At 42.5% G+C, this 23,741-nt stretch overlaps 1 protein-coding gene across 4 annotated transcripts in view; it reads left to right on the top strand.

Moving 5' to 3' along the window:
- Window positions 1–15,935, top strand: part of CDKL4 (cyclin dependent kinase like 4) — an 80,581-nt gene extending 64,646 nt beyond the window's left edge. For 2 of the 4 annotated variants that reach the window (XM_025354491.1, XM_025354494.1), the window contains one exon: window positions 3,697–4,012. In XM_025354491.1, the coding sequence (XP_025210276.1) occupies window positions 3,697–3,852 (156 nt within the window). In that variant the 3' untranslated portion in view covers window positions 3,853–4,012. Of the gene's footprint in view, window positions 1–3,696; window positions 4,013–7,243; window positions 7,346–15,271 lie in introns of those variants that run through there. The other 2 variants (XM_025354492.1, XM_025354493.1) reach the window with 2 other exon arrangements.
- Window positions 15,936–23,741: the final 7,806 nt, after the last annotated feature.

Here is a 23,741-nt window from a genome sequence, read left to right as displayed (position 1 = left end):
GCGTGAGCCACTGTACCCGGCCCAGGACATCTTTAACAGCAAATAAGTACTGGCTGCCATAACTGGTGTTTATCCCATGGGACCGAATCGTAACCTATGCAGGGAACTGCTCAGGTGGATGACGTATTGGGCAATGGCGGAGTCAAGGAGAGCGGTGGCGTGCAGTGGCCAATCTATGGCAGGTCTTTTGTGTTCTCTTCATTAGGTTTAAAATGAGACCATGAGCACAATCTTTCTTATTTATTACTCATTTATTTCCATAGTCATGACTATCCTATCACTATATCAGCTTAAGCTAGTCATCAAGAAGGAGACTATAGACTATTAGAAATTTTATTGGAGCGTTTTCTGTGAAATTTGAAGTTTGGACTTAAGAAAAGGATCCTGACTTGGACTTTACAGTTTTGATTTCTCATCTCCCATCTTCAAGACGTTTTCTGGGTCAGGAGCATGTCTACAGGGAACACCTCTGATTAATCCGTCAGCTTCTTGATATACAGAAAGTTATTAATCCAGGCAGGCAAAGGCTCAGAAGCCTCAGTTCTACTCAGTTCATCTTAGTGCTTCAGAACTAATCAAGCAGGACATTGTTTCCGCTCAGACTCCATGGAGGGAGCTCAGCATTAGTAGTGTCTTCTAAGAATCTAAAAATGTTCTTTAAAATGAAAATTCATAGGTATTTAGTGATGGACTAGATTTCAATAGTTTTGAAAGCCCATGTAAAAATATGAATGAGTGAATGAGGCTGGGCATGGTGGCTCATGCCTGTAATCTTAGCACTTTGGGAGTCCAAGGCAGGAGGATCACTCCAGCCCAGGCATTTGAGACCAGCCTGGACAAAGTCAGACCCTATCTCTACAAAACACAAAAAATAAATAAAAAGTATCCGGGAATGGTGGCACTTGCCTTTAGTCCCAGCTACTTGGGAGGCTAAGGCGGGAGGATTGCTTGAGCCCAGGAGTTGAAGACCACAGTGAGCCATGATTGTGCCACTGCACTCTAGCCTGGGCGACAGTGAAACCTCATCTCTAAAATTAAATTAAATTAAATTAAACGTGAATAAATTCAAGATATATTTGAAAGGAAAACTGATAGGACTTAATTATGACTGATATATGGGGAATAAAGTAGAAGAGGTGGCAAGGATACAGTGCCTGTATTGGTTTTTCAGGTGTTGGCAGGTCCGGGCTTTCTCTGAAAACTCTTGGCAAGGGTCTTTCCTTGCCTCTTCCAGCTTCTGGTAGCCCCAGGCATTCTCTGACTTGTGACAATGTAACTCCCATTTCTGCCTCCGTCATAGCATGGCATTCACTCTGTGTGTCTGTCTACACCATCTTCCCTCTTCTTATAAGGAAACCAGTTGTAATTGGGTTAGGGGGTCTACTCCACGCCATTATGACCTTGTCTTCACAAATTACTTCTGCAAAGACCTTATTTCCAAATAAGGTAACATTCTGAGGTACTGGGAGTTAGAACTTCAACATATATATTTTTGCGGTGACACAATTCAACCGACAACAGTGACCTTGAGACAGATGTTAAGTAAGCAGTTGCGCCTGCAGGTCTGGAGTTCCTAGGGGAGGTCTGGAATGGAATTGTAGATGTGGAAATCTCTGGTAAACTTTGATAACTGAAGCCATCGGCAGCAAAGAGATCACCTAGAAACCAAGAATAGATGAGAAAAAAAGGGGTGGCTAGGATTTGGCCTTGAGGAACTTTATCCAACCATAGTGGAGAAGAAGGTAAACTAGCAAAGGCTGGTTTGAAAAGGAGTGGCCAGGAGGGAGGAGCAAGGAAAGTGAGAGATTAGAGAAGCCAAAGAGAAACAAAGTTTCAAGGAGGGCTTGGTCAGTAGTGTCTAATACTATTGAGGAGACAGAATTCAAAACACATGATCGGTTGAAGGCTATGGAAGTAGAGGTCAGAGGTGTTAATAACGAGAGCCACTTTAATGGAACAGTGGAAGCAAAAACCAGAATTGAGTGATAAAGAATAGAGACTATCACAGTTTGTATTCAAAATAGTCTTTCTGGCAGGGTGCAGTGGCTCACGCCTGTAGTTCCAGCACTGGGAGGCCGAGGCGGGCAGATTACTTGAGGTCAGGAGTTTGAGACCAGCCTGGCCAACATGGTAAACCTGTCTCTACTAAAAATACAAAAATGTACTCAGCATGGTGGTGCATGCCTGTAATTCTAGCTATCTGGGAGGCTGAGGCATGTGAATCGCTCAAACCCGGGAGGCGGAGCTTGCAGTAAGCCGAGGTGGCGCCACTGCATTCCAACCTGGCTGACAGCCAGAACGAGACTTTGTCTCAAAAAAACAACAACAAAAAAGTCTTTCTGTCCTGGTTATAGCCCTGACAGTATTAGGGTTTGAGGAGAATGCTTCGGCAGCTGGAGCTGATATATGGCATGAGTCATTAATTAGGGGTCATTTGCTTGGACCAGGCAGTAGACATGGAGGGACAGGTAAGTCTAGTTTTGCTGAGCAGGATTGTTTCTTGAAGAACAGGACTAATCAGATCGCTCGCCAAGGGCCAGGTGCTACTGCTTACGGGCAGGCAGCTTCAGGGATCTCAGAGATCTGAGGTCAGCTGGTGTCAGGGAGGAACAGACACCACAGGGCAGTGCCCGGCTGAGGCAGCCTCAGGCAATGCAATTGTCTGGGCTTCAGAATGTCTCAAAACAATGTTTGTGACGGTGGTGAGCCTTATTTCTCTCTTATGGATGGAAGGCAATAATTGTCAGGTCATCTGTGCCTGGGTATTGTAAAGCTGCTCCTTTTAAAAATGCAAATGTAGGAGAGATGGGGTCTCACTATGTTACCCAGTCTGGTCTAGACCTCTGGCCTCCTGAAGTGCTAGGATTACAGGCATGAGCCACCAGGTCTGGCTTAAAGCTACTGTTTATGGATCATAATCTGTGTTTATTGATGGGCAAAGTCCCACTGTCTGGCTGCAGTATCAGTGTTTCTCAGAGAAAACCTCTTTATGTCAGGACCCCCACAGACCCCTCTGCTGTGATACTCCTCCCCACTCTCAGAAGCCGACCTAGAGGCTTCTAATGGTCTCAAATATAGAAGGGTCATAATGTCACCTTTTCTGTTTTGCCTGTAGTTATTTTTATATGAATATATAGTCCATTCATTTCTCCTTGTTTTAGGTTCACTCTCATGACTGAGGTTCTCACTTCCTCAGCCATCTCCTTAACCCAGATGTTCTCAAACTTGAGCATATGGGCATCGGAATCACCCAGAGAGCTTGTCAAACACAAACTGCCAGGCCGCACCTCCAGTGCTTCGATTCCCTTTGGCAGGCAGGGGGTAGGACCCAAGACTTCGCGTTTCTAGCAAGTTCCTGCGACACTGATGTTTTTAGTCCAGGGACTACACTCTGCAGACTGCTGCAAACAATTTGCTTTCAGTAGTGATTTTACAATGTCATTGGTGGGAACACCAGATCTACAGGCGGCCTCTTTCAGAGAGACACTGACCATCCATTCATTCTGCTCTCAAAAGACCTTGAAGTAGCAAAAAGAAGAGCAATCCTATTAACAAGCTCCAACTACTTGATAATACACAAACTTGAAGATTTTCTAAACTCATATTTATCCTAACAAGTTATTACTCAGTTTGTGGGCATGGTAACAAAATGAGCCCCTCCCTCAATATCTTCTTTGTGATTCTCTTCCTCCAAAGGGGTGTCTGAAGATGAATCCAGATGACAGATCAACCTGTTCCCAACTCCTGGAGAGCTCCTACTTTGATTCTTTTCACGAGGACCAAATTAAAAGAAAAGCGCGTAATGAAGGAAGAAACAGCAGACGCCAGCAGGTACTTCCGCTCAAAAGTTAAAGTGCTATAAAAAGAATTCCTTTTTTGTTTTTGTTTGTCTGCCTTTCAAAGTGAGACAAGGTGGACACCAAGACCTTTCGTTTGTACTGGTGTAGTTGTATTTGTCTAGCTTAATAAATATTGGTAATTGATGTAATAAAACCATAGAACTATGAAAATATCAAGATTATTATTACAAAACCTTATTCCAAACACACTTGAATCAAATTGTTACACAACTGTTTGGCTGCTCTGATTGGATATACCACCCACAAGATTGTATACCCGTAATATAACAACTTCATACAATCAAACGCTGATTCCAACAGGACTGAGTTTTGCCAGCATTGCAAAGGAATCCAAGTGCCTTTCTGTAGCCTCCAGATGTGCAATAAAGGTAACTTGACTCTTCCATCTTTTCACCCACGGCAGGCACCTAAGTCTGCCTTTCCTAGGCTTTTTCTCAAAACCAAGATCTGCCAGGTACAAAGGAATGAAACCCAGACATCTGGGAAACAAATTCTATCCAATGGGCCAGTATTGCAGAACAGTACGGTGACTCCTATGACAAATATTAATTCTGCAGTTTATCAGGTGACTGTCCTTCACTTGCTTTCAGAAAACTTTGAAGTTAAACCATAAACTCCATGGAAATAGGTTTGTTTTGGTTCAGGGCTTTTTCTCACCTTGTAAACCCAGCACCTAAAACAGTATCTGACCCATAGAAGGTCCTTAATATTATTAAAATAAATAAGTAGACGAACATTGCCTAATAATAAACCAAGTTGGTAATTTCCAATTTATCAGAGGCTAGCAATTTTCACAGTTTGCATTTGCTTAATCTTTCATCTTCAATCTAATTTTCAGTCATCTGTCTTCTCATTAGCATGTTTTCCATAAAGGAAGAAAGTGTTGACTTTTCCCAACCTTTTCATAGTTAAAATAGAAGTTTGTTGGGAGAGAAAAATCAAACTAATCAAGAAGATGAAATGTTAAATCAGTTCTGTGTATCCAAAATCTCCAGGTATCCATATTTTGATTACATGGGCCATTTTACCTTTTACTATTAAATGTTTGCAAATCAAGCCCAATGCAGCTTATACTTAAATAACAACAAAAAAATTAAATAAAGACTGCTGAGGCAGCAATCTGAAAGACAGTGTGAATTGCGTGTAAAAGGACACTCTCCTGTTAAAAACATCTCAGCTGGCGCGGTGGCTCTCGCCTGTAATCCCAGCACTTTGGGAAGCCGAGGTGGGCAGATCACTTGAGGTCAGGAGTTTGAGACCAGCCTGGCCAACATGACAAAACCCTGTCTCTTCTAAAAATACAAAAATTCGGTGGCTCAAGCCTGTAATCCCAGCACTTTGGGAGGCCGAGGCGGGTGGATCACGAGGTCAGGAGATCGAGACTGTCCTGGCTAACATGGTGAAACCCCGTCTCTACTAAAAATACAAAAAACTAGCCGGGCGTGTTGGCGGGCGCCTGTAGTCTCAGCTACTTGGGAGGCTGAGGCGGGAGAATGGCGTGAACCCGGGAGGCGGAGCTTGCAGTGAGCCGAGATCACGCCACTGCACTCCAGCCTGGGAGCACAGCGAGACTCCGTCTCAAAAAAAAAAATAAAAATAAAAATAAAAAAAATAAAAATACAAAAATTAGCTGGGCATGGTGGCGGGCGCCTGTAATCCCAGCTCCTTGGGAGACTGAGGCAGGAGACTTGCTTGAACCTGGGAGGCGGAGGTTGCGGTAAGCTGAGATTGTGCCACTGCACTCCAGCCTAGGCAACAGAGCGAGACTTTGTCTCAAAAATAATAATAAAAAATAAATAAATAAAAACATCCCAGCACTTTGGGAGGCCGAGGCAGGCAGATCACACGGTTAGGAGGTCGAGACCAGCCTGGCCAACATGGCAAAACCCCGTCTCTATTAAAAATACAAAAATTAGCCTGGTGTGGTGGTGGGTGCCTGTAATCCCAGCTACTTGGGAGGCTGAGGCAGGAGAATCGCTTAGACCCTGGAGGCAGAGGTTGCAGTGAGCCAGTATCATGCCACTGCACTCCAGCCTGGGCAACAAGAGCAAGACTCCATCTCAAAAAACAAAAAAAAACACCTCACCGGATTCCCCCCCACACTGGCCTGGGAGGGTGCACAGTGTCAGCTGCCCCCGCTGGCCTCCTGGTTCCCCTAGTCACTGTCTCCCTGGGAATCTGTCACGGACCTTGCCTTGCCCCGAGGGGGTTGGGTGCTGCTCTCCCTTCACAGCTCCAGCTCTCTGCTTGGGTTTACAGCTGTGCTACCCTTTCATTCAATGCCTGTAACCCAGCTGATACAGATCAGGGACTGTGAACAAGGCCTTCCAAAAGGCCCAGAGGCAACAAAAGGAAAGAAACACAAAGGGCAGCATGTACCTAGAGATGCTCATTTACAGAGATCAGCCCATGTTCTCCATCCTCTGTAAACTGCATCCTATCCACCTTTGCATGGTGGGCCTCCCTGTAGCACACACATGAGGCCAGTTCTAAACAGCTCTCTCCTTCAAGTGAGGTGCCCAGGGAGCCAGACCAAGAGAAAGACAGGGGTGCCTTTCAAGTTCTGGTTTTCCTTCAGAAGACACACCTGAATCCTAGACATTTTACCATGGCAGAAAACAAATGTTACAGAAAAAAATATTTTCATTCATTGTGGTTTCCTTAAGACTAAATAATGTGTAAAGTTGATAGTAAAGAGGTTTTAAGCCTTTGCTGTTCTGCCAATATCCTAGCTATTAAACATTTGAGGCCAGGTGGGTGGCCCACGCCTGTAATCCCAGCATTTTGGGAGGCTGAGGCAGGTGGATCACCTGAGGTCAGGAGTTCAAGACCAGCCTGGCCAACATGGTGAAACTCTGTCCTTATCAAAAATACAAAAATTAGCTGGGCATGGACGCTCATGCCTGTAATCTCAGCTACTTGGGAGGCTGAGGCACAAGAATTGCTTGAATCTGGAGGCAGAGGTTGCAGTGAGCTGAGATTGCACCACTGCACTCCAGCCTGCGCAGCAGGCTGAAACAGAGTGAAATGGTGTCCAAAAAACAAAAATTTGTTTTGAGATGGGTATTGTGTAGTCTCCTGAAATTATTGTATAGTAGCTGATGGGCATCTACCTCTTAAACATTGACTAGATACTCAGATTAAGTGTACTGAAATAAATAATAGTATATCCATGGGTATCCTAGAATAAGTAATAGAACCTAATTTTCAGGTATCAGAAAATCTCAATTTTTGGAAAGGTAACCCTACTTAATTTTAAAATTGATGTATTTTGACATCTTTGTACCATAAGTATCCACTTGTCTTATCATCTTTAAATCAAATTGTACAAATAAGAATTGTTTTCAATTTACTTTCTTATTTTTGTCTTGTTCTGCTATTAGAATCAACTGTTGCCTCTCATACCAGGAAGCCACATCTCCCCCACACCTGATGGAAGAAAACAAGTCCTCCAGTTAAAATTTGATCATCTTCCAAACATTTAGGAAAATGTTCTTTCAAGTGCAAAGTAATTTAATATGTACACATTTTGTACAAGTGAGATAGGAATTCACAGTGTTTCAAATGCAAATGAGCCATATGAAAATTAAGATGCCTTCTAGAATTGTTTTGCTCTGATCATTGCTGATTCCTTTCCCCGTGCTTTTATATGCCAACTTTATCTTTTAGAATATTTTCTTTAAATGTTATAAAGCCTAAAACTGCACATATGGAAGAGACATTTTCAATTTCATCAGAGCAGCCCCTCCTGAGGCTATTTATATGGAGAATTTGTGAGCTTATACTTTGATTTATGAAAAAGATTTACATGTGTCATCTTGCTTCAGCTGACCACATAATTTCTTAAAGCAATATCAGATAGCCTGCCTCACTGTTTGTGTAAGAAATGACATATGTTCCTGCATTGTAATTCATACTTATTGTAACCAGGTCTGTTGAGTAATGCTGGTATCTTATTCTGTGTTTTCACATTGGTGTAGAAAGGGAACCTTGAAAAGTCATTCAGGTTTATCTCTAGATTCCACGGCAGGCTCTCCTTTGTCTGTCTCATGAGGCATTGATGATTCTATTTTTAAAGCAAGCTAGAGAAGATTACATACAAATTCCAATACATAGCAAACAGTGGACCAATGACAAGGAATTGCCATCCTCATCAGTAACGCCCTCGGATAATTGTCTGCTGTCCTTTGCTATATCACCATTCCTTATCCTTTTCTCCTCCTGTCTAAATCATCTCAGGACCCAAGCCGATCCTCCGGGGTGTGTTGTCTAAATAGCTCATTGCCAGTCTTCTCTTGCAAACATTCGTATCCATAGCCTCTATGAAATTGTGCAGCCCAAAACTAGTCAGTGCGTCGTAATCAGGTTGGTTTGTAAACACAAGAGCAGGAAGATTATCTTTCAGTTAATATCATTTCATATCTCTTACAAAACAACAAAGCAAAACAAACCCCTCAATAACTGAGCTGAATTTACTTTGGGATATTTACCCAACTAAACTTGACATACATACATATATACATATATGTATATACATGTATTTGTAAATATATACTTAAAATTATAAATTTTACAGCATGGTAGTAGGTGCCTTTTATCCTGGACATCAAAAATGATGCAGAATATTTAAAAGTACTTTTAGTTTGCTAACAAGGAACTCATATAAAATAATAGCATAGGGCTATCACTGTTAGGCAAAAAGGCACTATCAGTGATATTCCTATCAAGAAAAATTAAGAGTATTTTATTAACTCATTTCTGCTCCCGTGTCTGGCATGCTTAACTGATTGTTGTCAAATTCTGCAAATACACTTTATTCCAGAAATTTTCTGTGTCCAGCACCAAGAGTTAAGGATATATTGTTAGTGAAGAAACATAAATCCTATGTTCATGTCTAAAAGTCTTCCACACTTAGAAACACGTAAACTCCCAGAGAATCTCATTCAGTTATGTAGAAGCATCCATTTCATAAGGAATTAGGACATCTAAACAATAGTTTTTTGTTCAAGGGAAGGAATTTTTTTTTTTTTTTTTTTTTTTTTTTTTTTTGAGACAGGGTCTTGCTCTGTCACCCAGGCTGGAGTGCAATGGCATAATCACAGCTCCCTGCAACCTCCACCTCCCCAGCTCAAGTGATCCATCCACCTCAGCGTGTAGCTGGGACTACAGCAGGCACCACCACACGTGGCTAATTTTTAACTTGTTTTGTAGAAACAAGGTCTAGCTATGTTGCCCAGGCTGGTCTCTAACTCCTGAGTTCAAGTGATCTTCCCACCTCGGCCTCCCAAAGATTACAGGCTCGTGCCTGTAATCCCAGCCAGGAAAGACTTTTTAAGTGAGCTGATCTGATCTGGCCATTTTACATTCTTAGTGTAAATATAACCTGTTAAGTCCTTCTTGTTTTCATCTTGTTATCAGGAATATGCCTTTTCAGATTTGTATGTTTCTTGCTTTTTTTCTTTTTGAGACAAGGTCTCACTCTGTCACCAAGGCTGGAGTGGTGCAATCATGGCTCACTGCACCCTCGACCTCCTGGGCTCAAGCAATCCTCCTGCCTCAGCCTCTCAAGTAATTGGGACTACAGGTACATGTCACCATGCCCAGCTAATTTTTTTTTTTTTTTTTTGAGATGGAGTCTCACTCTGTCGCCCAGGCTGAAGTGCAGTGGTGCAATCTCCGCTCACTGCAAGCTCCACCTCCCAGGTTCACGCCATTCTCCTGCCTCAGCCTCCCGAGTAGCTGGGACTACAGGCACCCGCCACCACGCCCGGCTAATAGTTTTGTATTTTTAGTAGAGACAGGGTTTCACTGTGTTACCAGGATGGTCTCAACCTCCTGACCTTGTGATCTACCCGCCCCAGCCTCCCAAAGTGCTGGATTACAGGTGTGAGCCACCGCACCCGGCCCCAGCTAATTTTTTGTAGAGAAAAGGTCTTGCTATATTGTCCAGGCTGATCTCAAACTCCTGGGCTCAAGCAGTCTCCCTGCCTCGCCCTCCCAAAATGCTGGGATTACAGGCGTGACCCACCACACCCAGCCAGTTTCCTCCATTTTTAATAGGATGATATTACGAAAATGAGAAATAAAAGATAAAAGGCAACTTTGCTGAACAATTTATTCTTAGCTTTCATAATATTTTTCATTTAAGCCTTCTTATTATCAAACCACTCATACTGCTGTAGCTCTCCTAAATATATATCTCTATATATTATGTATCTATATAGATAATATATTTATGCATATATATATGCATACAAAATATGATATATACATACACATGCTGAAAATAAGACAGCATTCCATTGCCCATTTTGCTTATAATTATGCTTCAAATAACAATGAAGTTTTTGGCAGGGATGGTGGGGTGACTGTCTTTCCTTATTTTTGCTTGCATTAAAAAATTAATTCAAACTAGCATTTCTTTTTTTTCATTTTTTTCCTCAGACAAATTCATCATTTAGGTGTCACTGGCAAGGGGACAGGAGAGAACATCTAAGGCTTAGAAAAATGCTGTAATAGAGTCATATTACAATGAAGACAAATAAACAGGCCAGGCGCAGTGGCTCATGCCTGTAATCCCAGCGCTTCTGGGAGGCTGAGGCAGGCAGATCACCTGAGGTCAGGAGTTCAAGACCAGTCTGGCCAACATGGTGAAACCCCGTCTCTACTAAAAATTAGCCTGGTGTGGTGGTGGGTGCCTGTAATCCCAGCTACTCAGGAGGCTGAGGCAGGAGAATCACTTGAACCCGGGAGGCGGAGGTTGTAGTGAGCCGAGATCACACCACTTCACTCCAGCTTGGGCAACAGAGCAAGACTCCATCTTAAAAAAAAAAAAGAAAAGGAAAGAAAAGAAAAATCAGTTTCTGATGCCATATGCCTGTTTAATTGTCCCTGGGTGGCCCAGGCCACAGCATAGCACTGCTGCTGCCTGCGTTGCCCAGGGTCCCAAGTCTCAAGCTTTAACTCCTTCCTGTTTCAAATACGTATCTCTCACCTCTATGCCACACAAATTCTCTCACACCCTTCAGCCCATGGACAACAGTTGCTCTTCAGCATCTGGTTCCCAAATTGTGCAATGCCTATTTTTCTTTTTCTTTTTCTTTTTTTTGGGGGAGACAGAGTCTCACCCTGTCACGCCTAGGCTGGAGTGCAGTGGCGCCATCTCAGCTCACTGCAACGTCTGCCTCCCAGGCTCAAACGATTCTCCTGCCTCAGCCCCCCCAGTAGCTGGGATTACAGGTGTGTGCTACCATGCCCAGCTAATTTTTTTTGTGTGTATTTTTAGTAAAAATGGGGTTTCACCATGTTGGCCAGGCTAGTCTTGAACTCCTGAGCTCGTGATCCGCCTGCCTCGGCCTCCCAAAGTGCTGGGATTACAGGTGTGAGCCACCGCGCCCGGCCTGTGTAATGCATTTTATAAGACTTATCTTTCACAAATAGTCTTGTCCCAGACTCTTCACAGAAGCCTACTTGATCCCGTAATTATGAGTTTCTATTAGGCTCTTGTGCAGTTTCTGGATCACCCGGGTTCTGTCTCACTTATGCCAACTTTCAAGCCTTTTAATTTGTTTATGTAGCTCCTTCCTGATGCTGTCCAAGTACTGCGCCGTCATGCTGAGTGACGCTGCCCGAACACTCCTCTGTGCTCTGCCCCTTCGTGGCCTCTTCTCACCTTAGTTTCCTCAGATTTTCCACACACACGTACTTGAGAGTCTCCAAACAGTTTTTTGTTAGTTTGTTTTTTTAGTTTGTTTGCTTTCACAGTATTTTCAGGCCATTCAAAATGCAGACTTTGCTTATTCTTAGAGCTCCAACATAAAGGACATTTCATTAGACCTCTCTCAGCCCTGGAAGCCTGTGTGCTTGGGCTGTGTCTTTGGTCTCTATTTCAGTCCTGGTGATATTTGAATGTAATTGTTCCAGCTTGCCCCAACCACAAAGCCCTTTTAGGAGATCACTCTCTGAAGATTACTTTAACTAGACTGAATTCCTGAAAAGTTGTATTCAAGAAGCTTTTGAATCCTTGGGATTAGGGAGATGATTGAGTAAAGGGTAAAAACTAAGTTCTCGGGGAATGAAGAGTTGAAACAGAAAGTAATGTTTTTTTCCTTGTAAATTAGGTGTATCACGGTTCTTCCTTGCACTTGCAGATTTCCCAACCACAAAATTAAGGTTATTCCGAAAATCTTTTTTTTTTTTTGAGACAGTCTCTCTCTCTCACTCAGGCTACAATGCAGTGGCATAATCTCAGCTAACTGCTGCCTTCACCTCCCGCATTCAAGCGATCCTCCTACCTCAGCCTCCCGAATAACTGGGATTACAGGCATGTGCCGCCACGTCCAGCTAATTTTTGTATTTTTAGTAGAGATGGGGTTTCACACTGTCGGCCAGGCTGGTCTCAAACTCCTGACCTCAAGTAATCCACCCACCTTGGCCTCCCAAAGTGCTGAGATTACAGGAATGAGCCTGACCTGAAAATGTTTTGGGGCTCCTTTAGCTTACTTGCCATAAAATTACAATTTTCCAAAAAGTTAGCACTTTCTTAGTCATATGTTACCACCATTGATTTCTAATCCTGGTCACAGAATTCTCAAAAAAAAAATTTTTTTTTTAAAATTAAAAAATACCACCAGAAGAGGAATGATCCTAAAATTTTGCGAACAGTAATATCCTTAAAAAACTGGGGGCCAGGCATGGTGGCTCACGTCTGTAATCCCAGCACTTTGGGAGCCCGAGGTGGGCAGATCATGAGGTCAGGAGTTCAAGACCAGCCTGGCCAACATGGTGAAACCCCGTCTCTACTAAAAATGCAAAAATTAACCAGGCGTGGTGGTGGGCGCCTGTAATCCCAGCTACTCGGGAGGCTGAGGTAAGAGAATCGCTTGAACCCGGGAGGCAGAGGTTGCAGTGAGCCAATATTGTGCCTTTGCACTCTAGCTTGGGCGACAAGAGCAAGACTCTGTTTCAAAAACAACAACGCCGCGCGTGGTGGCTCAAGCCTGTAATCCCAGCACTTTGGGAGGCCAAGACGGGCGGATCACGAGGTCAGGAGATCGAGACCATCCTGGCTAACATGGTGAAACCCCATCTCTACTAAAAATACAAAAAACTAGCCGGGCGAGGTGGCGGGCGCCTGTAGTCCCAGCTACTCGGGAGGCTGAGGCAGGAGAATGGCGTAAACCCGGGAGGCGGAGCTTGCAGTGAGCTGAGATCCAGCCACTGCACTCCAGCCTGGGCGGCAGAGCGAGACTCCGTCTCAAAAAACAAAACAAAACAAAAAAAAAAAACACTGGGGAGTCAGTGTTAGCTTCATCACAAAGATACAGATTTTCAGGACATAAAGATAAAATGCCACTCACAAGTTAATGTTCTGCATATGTGTTTGTTTGTTTGCTCTTTGGAGACAGGTTCTCACTCAGTCTCCAGGCTGGAGTATTGTGTGTTTTACATGAAAATTAACAACTTCATTCTTGTTTTAGTAGAAGACTAAAGGTATTTAAGAGTAGTAGTTAGGGCCAGGCATGGTGGTGCACGCCTGTAATCTTGGCACTTTGGGAGGCCAAGGCAGGTAGATTACTTGAGCCCAGGAGTTTCAGACCAGCCTGGGCAACATGTCAAAACTCCGTCTCTACCACAAAAAATACAAAAGTTAGCCAGGAGTGGTGGCATGGGCCTGTATTCCCAGCTACTTGGGAGGCTGAAGAGGGAGGATTCCTTGAGCCCAGGAGGTCAAGGCTGAAGTGAGCCATGATTGTGCCACTACACTTCAACCTGAGTGACTGGTTTGCTTGAGCCGGGAGGCGGAGGTTGCAGTGAGCTGAGATCATGCCACTGCACTCCAGCCTGGGTGACAGAGTGAGACCCTGTCTCAAAAATAAAATAATAACAGTGGTCATTAGAGAATATAAATAGAAAAATCATTTGGTCTGGAAGTTTGGACAGCCAGGTTCTAGGCATAAACTGCAACTCTCTGTGTATCCTTGACACAGCATTTAACTTTTCTGTGCCTTCTGTAACTTTGCTGTTTTCTCATTTGTAAAATAAGAGAGTAGTGAAGCTAGATCATTTCTAAATCTCCCTTTCAACTCTAAACTTCTGATTCTCTGTAGCAAACAGTGTTTGTATCCTGGTCGTATCTCCCACTACAAGAGGCTTTCTAGAGAGTGTTTTTCATTAACAACACCAAGATGAAATTGTAGTGTTTATGATCTAGCCAGGAGCCAGGAGTTATCTTCCTCTCTCTCATCTCTGTCTTCCTTGCTTGCTTTCACACTCAGGCAAACACACACACGACTACACCCTACCAGTTCCATCAAATCAATAGTAGTTTACAGGCAACCATCTAACACAGATTAAATTTTCTAAATGAAAGTGGATTTTGAAGCTAATTATCACTAGATTTTAATAAAATAAAATAGGTGTGTTTTTCAAATGCAGAGTAATATGTAATCATTCTTTGATGTTTTCATCAAAGAATTGGAAATGATGCATATCATCAAGGAAGAACATTTAATCAAGTTTTAACTTCAGCAACACTTTTAGTAGTTTCAGTAAATAAAATAGGTGTGTTTTTAAAATGCAGAGTAATATGTAATCATTCTTTGACGTTTTCATCAAAGAATTGGAAATGATGCATATCATCAAGGAAGAACATTTAATCAAGTTTTAACTTCAGCAACACTTTTAGTAGTTTCAGTAAATGATAATTAAATTTTACAGATATATCTGAATTGTATACATTTTTGTTTCAAAAGCAAGGACTCAAGCCGGGCGCGGTGGCTCATGCTTATAATTCCAGCACTTTGGGAGGCCGAGGCGGGCAGATCACGAGGTCAACAGATCGAGACCGTCCTAGCCAACATGGTGAAACCCTGTCTTTACTAAAAATACAAAAATTAGCTGGGCGTGGTGGCGTGTGCCTGTAGTCCCAGCTACTTGGGAGGCTGAGGCAGGAGAATCGCTTGAACCCAGGAGACGGAGCTTGCAGTGAGCTGAGATAACGCCACTGTACTCCAGCCTGGCAACAGAGTGAGACTCTGTCTCAAAAAAAAAAAGCAAGGACTCAGGCTCTCTCTTTTTTTTTTTCTTTTTGAGATGGAGTTTCTTTTTTATTTTTTATTTTTGAGATGGAGTCTCACTCTGTTGCCCAGGCTGGAGTGCGATGGCGCAATCTCAGCTCACCGAAAGCTCTGCCTCCCGGGTTCACCCCATTCTCCTGCCTCCGCCTCCGGAGTAGCTGGGACTACAGGCGCCCACCACCACGCCCGGCTAATTTGTTTTGTATTTTTAGTAAAGACGGGGTTTCACCGTGTTAGCCAGGATGATCTCGATCTCCTGACCTCCTGATCCGCCCGCCTCGGCCTCCCAAAGTGCTGGGATTACAGGTGTGAGCCACCGCACCTGGCCTTGAGATGGAGTTTCAGTAGCGCAATCTCAGCTCACTGCAACCTCCAACTCCCGGGTTCAAGTGATTATCCTGCCTCAGCCTCCTAAGTAGCTGAGATTACAGATATGAGCCACCACACCCAACTAATTTTGTATTTTTAATAGAGATGGGGTTTCACCATGTTGACCAGGTTGGTCTCAAGCTCCTGACCTTGGGTGATCCACCTGCCTCAGCCTCCCAAAGTGCTGGGATTACAAGCATAAGCCACCTCCCCCGGCCTGGTTCAGTCAACTTTTAATTTACCCCAAAATTTGCTCAAGCTGAGATTTGGTAATCCTACTCAACAGGCATATAAATGATTTGTATTTTTAAAGTTAAAATTTTTCTTTCTGTTACGAACGCTAACTCATAGACCATATGTCTAAATATTGTCATACTGAAGATTCTGTATGTCCATTTATTATTTTAGAACATATTTGTGTAGAAGCAGGTATATTTCAAACCACTTGAAATTGTAGCTATATGTTAGTTAACATTGATAATTAGCCTAATCATAATTTAAACTACTAGAAACAATTCACTAAAAGCAATTTTAGTTTTATTATGTTAAATATACATAATATTATGGTTTTTAAAAATTTAGCTTAAGATACTTTGAAAACCCACATATGAGATTAAATATTTTGCTGACTTTATATTTGTATGTATAACTTGACTATGTTCTTTAGCTTATTTTAATAAAATAAATATTTCTGTCTCCTAATTTCTATTCAACTCAGCTATTCATTAATTTTCTAATACTTCGTATTTAAATGAGAAAAACTGTCATCTTCATATGTAAATTCCGCAACTTGTTATTTAATTTCCTATTGGTTGGAATATCTGAACGGCTGGCATGGCAAACTTTTTGTGTGTGCCTTGTGTTGGAAATTTTTACAAATGAAAAAGCTAACAAAATATTTTCCAGTCTAACTAACTAGATGCTTATCCTTGAGAAAATCTTCACAACTTTACTTTGAGGCTGTAAGATTCTTTTTCTTTCGATTTATCAAAATATTTATCTGATCCCTTATAATACTGAAGCTTCAGGATATGAAATCTTCTTGCATCTTCATTTCCAGGCTATCACAGTGATTTCTGTTGTGGGTTGTAAAAGGTGAAAAGGGCTGAAGACCAAACTCAGACTAATGATCAAAAGAGAGAAAAACAACTATAAAATAATGAATTAGGTCACTATTTAAATATGCTCCAATTCTTTTATTTTCTTTTTAACTAATCTTTCTGCTTTTATTCTTTTAATGGTGCCTGTGTTAAAAAGAGCATAGTAGATTGTTTCTATTGATGACTGCAACAATTTCTCCCAGCCTACATGCCTTTTGCAATGATACTTTGCCACTCTTTTTATCAAGAGGTGAAGTCGCCCTCCTCTGTCCCTACCTGAGTCCAAGCTGGCCTTGTGATTTCCTGAGGCACACAGAATGCAGCAGAGGTGATGCTGTGCCATTTCTGGACCTAGCCCTTGGAGGGCCTGGCAGCTTCTATTCCCTCTCTCTGGGAAAGCCAGCTACCCTGCTGCAAAAGAGCTTAGGCTGGACTATTAAGATACCACACGGAGCGAGACAGAGACCCCTGGAGAAGCACTAAAGGGCCAGACACATAAGTGAAGCCTTCCTGGACCTTCCAACTCCATTTAGCCACCCGCCAAATATAGCCAAACAATGGTCCCCAGCCAGCACCAGTGGAATAGGTTAACTGTCCAACTGAGCCTAGTCAAACCACAGAATTGTGAGAAATAATAAATCGTTGTTTTAAGCCACTAAATGTTGGGATGATTTGTTATGCAGCAATACATAACTGAAACAGAATATATATATATATATTTTGAGACGGAGTAGCACTCTGTTGCCCAGGCTGGAGTGCAGTGGCGCAGTCTCGGCTCACTGCAACCTCTGCCTCCTGGGTTCAAGCAGTTCTCCTGCCTCAGCATCCCAAGTAGCTGGGACTACAGGTACATACCACCACGCCTGGCTAATTTTCTGTATTTTAGTAGAGACGGTTTCACCGTGTTGCCCAGGCTGTTTGTGAACTCCTGAGCTCAGGCAAACCACTCGCCTTGGCCTCCAAAGTGCTGGGATTACAGGCGTGAGCCACTGTACCCAGCTGAAACAGAGTATATTTTTAGATTGCACTACAGTTGAGCACATGTTCCCAGATAATATGCACAGTTAAGATAAGGCATAAAATCTGATGTTATTTAACCTAGAACTCTAAGTACATTCTAAGGAGTCTATCCCCACCACCTACCCTGTCAAGGCTGCTATACATCCAAGGGTCTCGTAAAACATGTGTAAGCACACTACAGGGGAAATCTAAAGCAGTGTATTAAAGAAATGGTCCAAACATTGTATTTTACCAAATACATGAACACATGCTAGATATTTGCTCAAGTTTTCACAGTGGCCTAAAAGGAAACTTCCATTTTTGTTTTTTCCTTTTTTAAGAAACAGGAGTCTCAAAGGCCAGGTGCGGTGGCTCATGCCTGTAATCCCAGCACTTTAGGAGGCCGAGGCAGGTGGATCACGAGGTCAGCAGTTCGAGACCAGCCTGACCAACATGGTGAAACCCTGTCTCTACTAAAAAATACAAAAAAATTAGCTGGGCGTGGTGGTGGGTACCTGTAATCCCAGTGACTTGGGAGGCTGAGGCAGAAGAATCGCTTGAAACCAGAAGGCAGAGGTTGCAGTGAGCCAAGATTGTGCCATTGCACTCTAGCCTGGGCAATATGAACAAAATTCAGTCTCAAAAAAAAAAAATTTTGAAGGAACAGGAGTCTCATTATGTTCCCCAGGCTGGCCTCAAACTTCTGGGCTCAAGTGATCCTCCCACCTCAGTCAGCTTCTCAAGTAGCTGGGCATGGCCTTTTTTTTTTTTTTTTTTTTTTTTTTTGGGAGAGATGGGGGTTCTCACTATGTTGCCCAGGCCAGTTGAACTCCTGGCCTCAAGCTCTCCTCCTGCCTTAGCCTCCCAAAGTGCTGGGATTACAGGCGAGAGCTACCATGAGAGGCCTCATATAATTTTTTTAATGCAGTAGTTGCCATTTTGCCTCCCAAAGAAGCATGAAACCTCATCTTACTCAATTGCTTGTATCTTCCATTTGGTCGCTTTTACATTCCTAATATGAAAAAGCTCTTATCTTACAGCAAAAAAAAAAAAAAAAAATGTCAGGTTATTTTCTTTACACCAATTTAGTTCATTGACACTCTTTGAAAAAGTTTGCTTATTGTTTAGCAAACACTATCACCTGAAGAAAATAAGCCCTCAGTGGATACATAGCCACCAAGAGGAAACAGCCTAACAAGCTTAACCTGAAAGACATAAGACCTCACCAGAAAACGTAAGGAAAACACCAACAGGAACATCATGAAATAAATCTGACCATGACTCCAAGAGATCTCCCTCAGGATTGGAATGATCAGAGATAGAAGAGTTGGCTGGGGCGGTATCACTAAGTTTTGAAGAAAAAACATTTTTGGTTTGGAAGACACAAAACAAATTTAATATTGTGTCTATTCGATAGTCTTTTTTTTTTTTCTTTTTTTTCTTTTTTTTCTTTTTTTTCTTTTTTTTTTGAGACAGGGTCTCACTCTGCCACCCAGGCTGGAGTGCAGTGGTGTGATTTTGGCTCACTGCAACCTCTGCCTCCTGGGCTTAAGCCATCCTCCCACCTCAGCCTCCCGAGTAGCTGGGACTACAGATGCACATCACCATGATTGGCTGATTTTTGTGTTTTTAGTAGAGACAGGGTTTCACCATGTTGCCCAGGCTGGTCCTGAACTCCTGAGCTCAAGCTGTGTGCCCACTTCGGCTTCTCAAAGTGCTGGGATTATAGGCATGAGCCACGGCACTCAGCCCAGAAACACAAATCTTAATTAAAGCTGTATATTCCGGCCACTGAAATCATATGAGCAATTTATTTTCCTGAGGCAGTGAGGTAGCGCTATGAGTAAGAAGAACATTCAGTTCTAATCCTTGAGAAATAGTTGCAGTGAAAAAAAAATAGAAAAGGAACCATTAGAGGTACTAGCTAGCGGCCAGGGGTGCTGACTCACGCCTGTAATCCCAGCACTTTGGGAGGCTGAGGCAACCAGCCTGGGCAACATGGCAAGACCCCATCTCTACAAAAGATGAAAAAATTAGCCAGGCATGGTGGCACACACCTGTAGTCCCAACTATTAATACTAGGGAGGCTAAGGTGGGAGGATGACTTGAGACCAGGAGATGGAGGCTGCAGTGAGCTGTGATCAAACCACTGCCCTCCAGCCTAGGCAACAGAGCAAGACCGTGTCTCCAAAAAAAAAAAAAAAAAAAAAAGAAAGAAAGGAAAAAAAGAAGGTACTAGCTAGAAAGAATCCATACTTGTGGCAGGGTGTGGGGGCTCACACCTATAATCCCAGCACTTTGGGAGGCCAAGAAGGATGGATCACTTGAGGTTAGGAGTTCAAGATCAACCTGGCCAACATGGTGAAACCCCCATGTCAACTAAAAATACAAAATTTAGCTGGACGTGGTGGTATCCACCTGTAATCCTGAGGTTGCACTGAGCTGAGACTGACCCACTGCACTCCAGCCAGGGTGACAGAGCAAGACGCTGTCTCAAAAAAAAAAAAAAAAAAAAAAAAATCCCTACTGTTACTTATCTTGAAGAAGTCCCCATTTCAAGATCTTTTTTCCACTGTTCCTCCTTCCTGTTTCACAATTACTCTCCTCTCCAACCAATATCTACTTTTCTTAGATTTGAATCCCTTTCCTATTCATCAGTTTCATCCTTCATCAAATCCTCAGTATTCTACGCTCTGCTCTGACAAAGGCTGGTTCCATTATCCAATTTCCTTCTTCCTGAATTTGCTAATCTCCCCCTTCTACTACTTAAAATTTCCAGATCAGAGAAAATCACTCTAATTGTGTCTAATATAAGAACTCCCTATAAAAACCAGCACTATTTTATATAAACTACATTTGAAAATAACCTTAGATTGAATTCAAATAAATCCCTACAATATATTTTAAAGATTGATCTCTCTCTGGATGCAGTACACCTTCTTATTTTTAAAGGTAATCCCATTTGGGAAAAATAATCCCTCACCAAAATTGACTCCATCAAATATTCCCTCTAAATTATGGGTTCTTGTCCAGGCTCAGTGGCTTATGCCTGTAATTCCACCACTTTGGGGGGCCAAGGTGGGCGGATCACTTGAGATCAAGAGTTCAAGACCAGCCTGGCTAACATGGTAAAACCCAGTCTCTATTAAAAATATAAAAATTGGTCAGGTGCGGTGGCACATGCCTGTAATCCCAGCTACTTGGGAGGCTGAGGCAGGAGAATCGCTTGAACCCAGGAGATGGAAGCTGCAGTGAGCCAAGATTGTGCCACTGCACTCCAGCCTGGGCAACAGAGCAAGACTCCATCTTAATTAATTAATTAATTAAGCATTCTTAGTCATGAATTGACTTCAAGGCATTCATTGGAAGTCCCCTCTTCAATTTCCAAATACAATTTCCAGATGTAACCCAGGGCTGCTACTGCCCCAAACTCCTTTGAGCTCTACTGGGTTCACATCCTGAGAACTCACAGTACTTCCCACCTGCAACAAAGTCTCTGCATGCCAGCTTGCTTTTCCCATCTTGCTGAGCCCTTTTTGACTTGAAATTGAGCAAGACCATAACTAAATCTGCACTATTGACTGGTTGGCCTAGGAGAGATTAAAAATTCCTTTCTCAGGCCGGGCGCGGTGGCTCAAGCCTGTAATCCCAGCACTTTGGGAGGCCGAGGCGGGTGGATCACGAGGTCAGGAGATCGAGACCATCCTGGCTAACACGGTGAAACCCCGTCTCTACTAAAAATACAAAAAACTAGCCGGGCGCGGTGGCGGGCGCCTGTAGTCCCAGCTACTCGGAGGCTGAGGCAGGAGAATGGCGTAAACCCGGGAGGCGGAGCTTGCAGTGAGCCGAGATCGCACCACTGCACTCCAGCCTGGGTGACACAGCGAGACTCTGTCTCAAAAAAAAAAAAAAAAAAGAAAAAAAAAATTCCTTTCTCATTCTGCTTTAAATATTTAACATTTAAAAATTAGAATGTAATTAGAAGTTAGAGTTTCAAAGCAATCCCATTGAGAAGATTAGGGAGATTAAGTACCAGTTTTAAAGGGATAGCTTTCCCAAGAGCTGTTTGTCATCGGTATGCTGAGAAAATGCATGTGGGGCTGGGGTGGTGGGACTGTTGGGTGACCAGAGGGCAACATGAAGGCACTGGGACTTTTCTTAGGGGTTAGGAGTAGAGAGCACCACAAAAGAGAAACAAAGAAGCTGGAAATTTGCCTATAGCAAACCGTGTCTGCTTTGGAAATTTACCAACTCAGACCTTGGCCGTGTGTTCTTCCAAAGAAATCCATCAAAGCAGTGTAGGAAAGTGGAAAATACCTTGGCTGGGATCTAGGGCCACCTCTGCTACCTAACCTCATGGCACTGGGTGTGTCCTCTTCTCTCACTGGCCCCTCCATCTGTAATAAGGGGTATCGAGCTACATTAGATGATTTTAAGGATCCTTCCAGCTAACACACTTTGTGAAATGACATAACAGGCCGGGGCGGTGGCTCACGCCTGTAATCCCAGCACTCTGGGAGGCCAAGGCGGGTGGACCACTTGAGGTCAGGAGTTCGAGACCAGCCTGGTCAACATGGTGAAACTCCATCTCTACAAAAAATAGAAAAATTAGTCGGGTGTGGTGGCCGGTGTCTGTAATTTTAGCTACTCGGGAGGCTGAGGTGGGAGAATCGTTTGAGCCCAGGAGGCGGAGGTTGCAGTGAACCATGATCATGCCACTGTACTCCAGCCTGAGCAACCAAGTGAGACTCTGCCTCAAAAAAAAAAAAAAAGTAATTAAATAAATAAAATGACATAACAAACAGCTGTCATCCATCTATCGTCCTGCTCCTGTGTCCCCATCCACCTTCCTTTTCTCAGGTCTGTTGCAGATTGAATTGAGAGGTGAGCACAGAGAGAGGGCCTGGCTAGGGATCACGCTCTACCCGCTTCACAAGGAAGAAATTAGCACTGCATCTTTCCACCTTCCTGATCTACTCTGAGACCTTCAATCTCCGTCTTGTCTGCTGTGGAGAGCTACTAGCTCCACAGTGGCAAATGGATCCTGAGGGTGCAGTTGCTTTGCAAGAAAAAGCCCAGCTTTTATTTTTTAAGCAAGCTAGTGATACATAAGAGGTAGAAGATGTTTTGTTATTCAACACTGGGCTTGGTTTTTGTTTTGTTGTTGCTGCTGTTCAGTCTTGCCTTTGTAAGCACTTTCAACTCCTTGTTGCCATATGATAGCATGCCATAAATAGATGAGTTGGACACCACTCCGAAGAAGAAGAATGCTGTTCTTACCTAATAAGTGCACAACAGGCCCTTTGATCAATAACATTGACAAAGAAGAATGTGCATGGCGGAGAGAATAGCTATTAAATACAAGCGAAATTGAAACTTCAATTTCAAATTGCGAAATTCCTAAGGATTAAAGTAAATCCTTGGCCAGAGTCCCAAGAAGGCTCCATCTAGCAACACTGCCAGGAGATTTTCCAGCACTCTCTCAGTATGTAAAAGTCCCAGAACATTATTTACAGTATTTTGAATTTTATCCGAACTTGCAAACTATCACTTACCTTATCTTGGACAAACTTAGTGTTTTTTATATATTTTTTTTCTAATTGTCAGAACTTCTAAACCCTTAGAACAATAATGATCAATGCAGTTTAATATTTTAGGGAATTTCACAGCGCCAAAACTGGGAAGAAGCATGAAATAACTGGAGAAATCTCAAGCTTAATGTAGTAAAAAGGAAAGAAATAATTTAAATCAATATTCTAAATATAAAGCAGCTACCATATATTGAAATACAAATCATTAATACATAATAGAGCTAAATTATGGCTTTTTCAACTCATTTTAATTTTATCCATTCATAAAGTATCATAGTTACATATATATATACTATTTTGCTTTTTAATTAATGAATAAAAATAATACATAGTGTATACAAAGGTTGTTTTGAAATAATATACATTGTGGAATGGTTAAATTGAGCTAATTAGCATAGGCATTACCTCACATACTCATCTTTTTGTGTGTGGTAAGAACACATATAGTCTATTCTCTTAGCAATTCTTATAAATGCAATATATTGTTATTAACTAGAGTCACCACATTGTACAATAGATCTCTTGAACTCATTCCTCCTAAATGAAATTCTGTATCCTTTGACCAACATCTCCCCAACATGTATGTACTATTACCTGTTTTCTGATTGCCTTTAAGTTCTTCGTACATTAACCAGTTCAAGAGAACTAAAGTGCATTAAGCCTTCATCAGATGCCAGGCATTGTACTGGATGCTTTATCTATTTTTTCTTCTGTACTTTCCCAGACAACATAGGAAGTAGGTTT

The sequence above is a fragment of the Theropithecus gelada genome, chromosome 13 (assembly GCF_003255815.1).
Source record: "Theropithecus gelada isolate Dixy chromosome 13, Tgel_1.0, whole genome shotgun sequence".
NCBI classification, from domain to species: Eukaryota; Metazoa; Chordata; class Mammalia; order Primates; family Cercopithecidae; genus Theropithecus; species Theropithecus gelada.
Note: the sequence above shows the minus strand (reverse complement) of the source record. Positions and strands in the feature narration are given on the sequence as shown.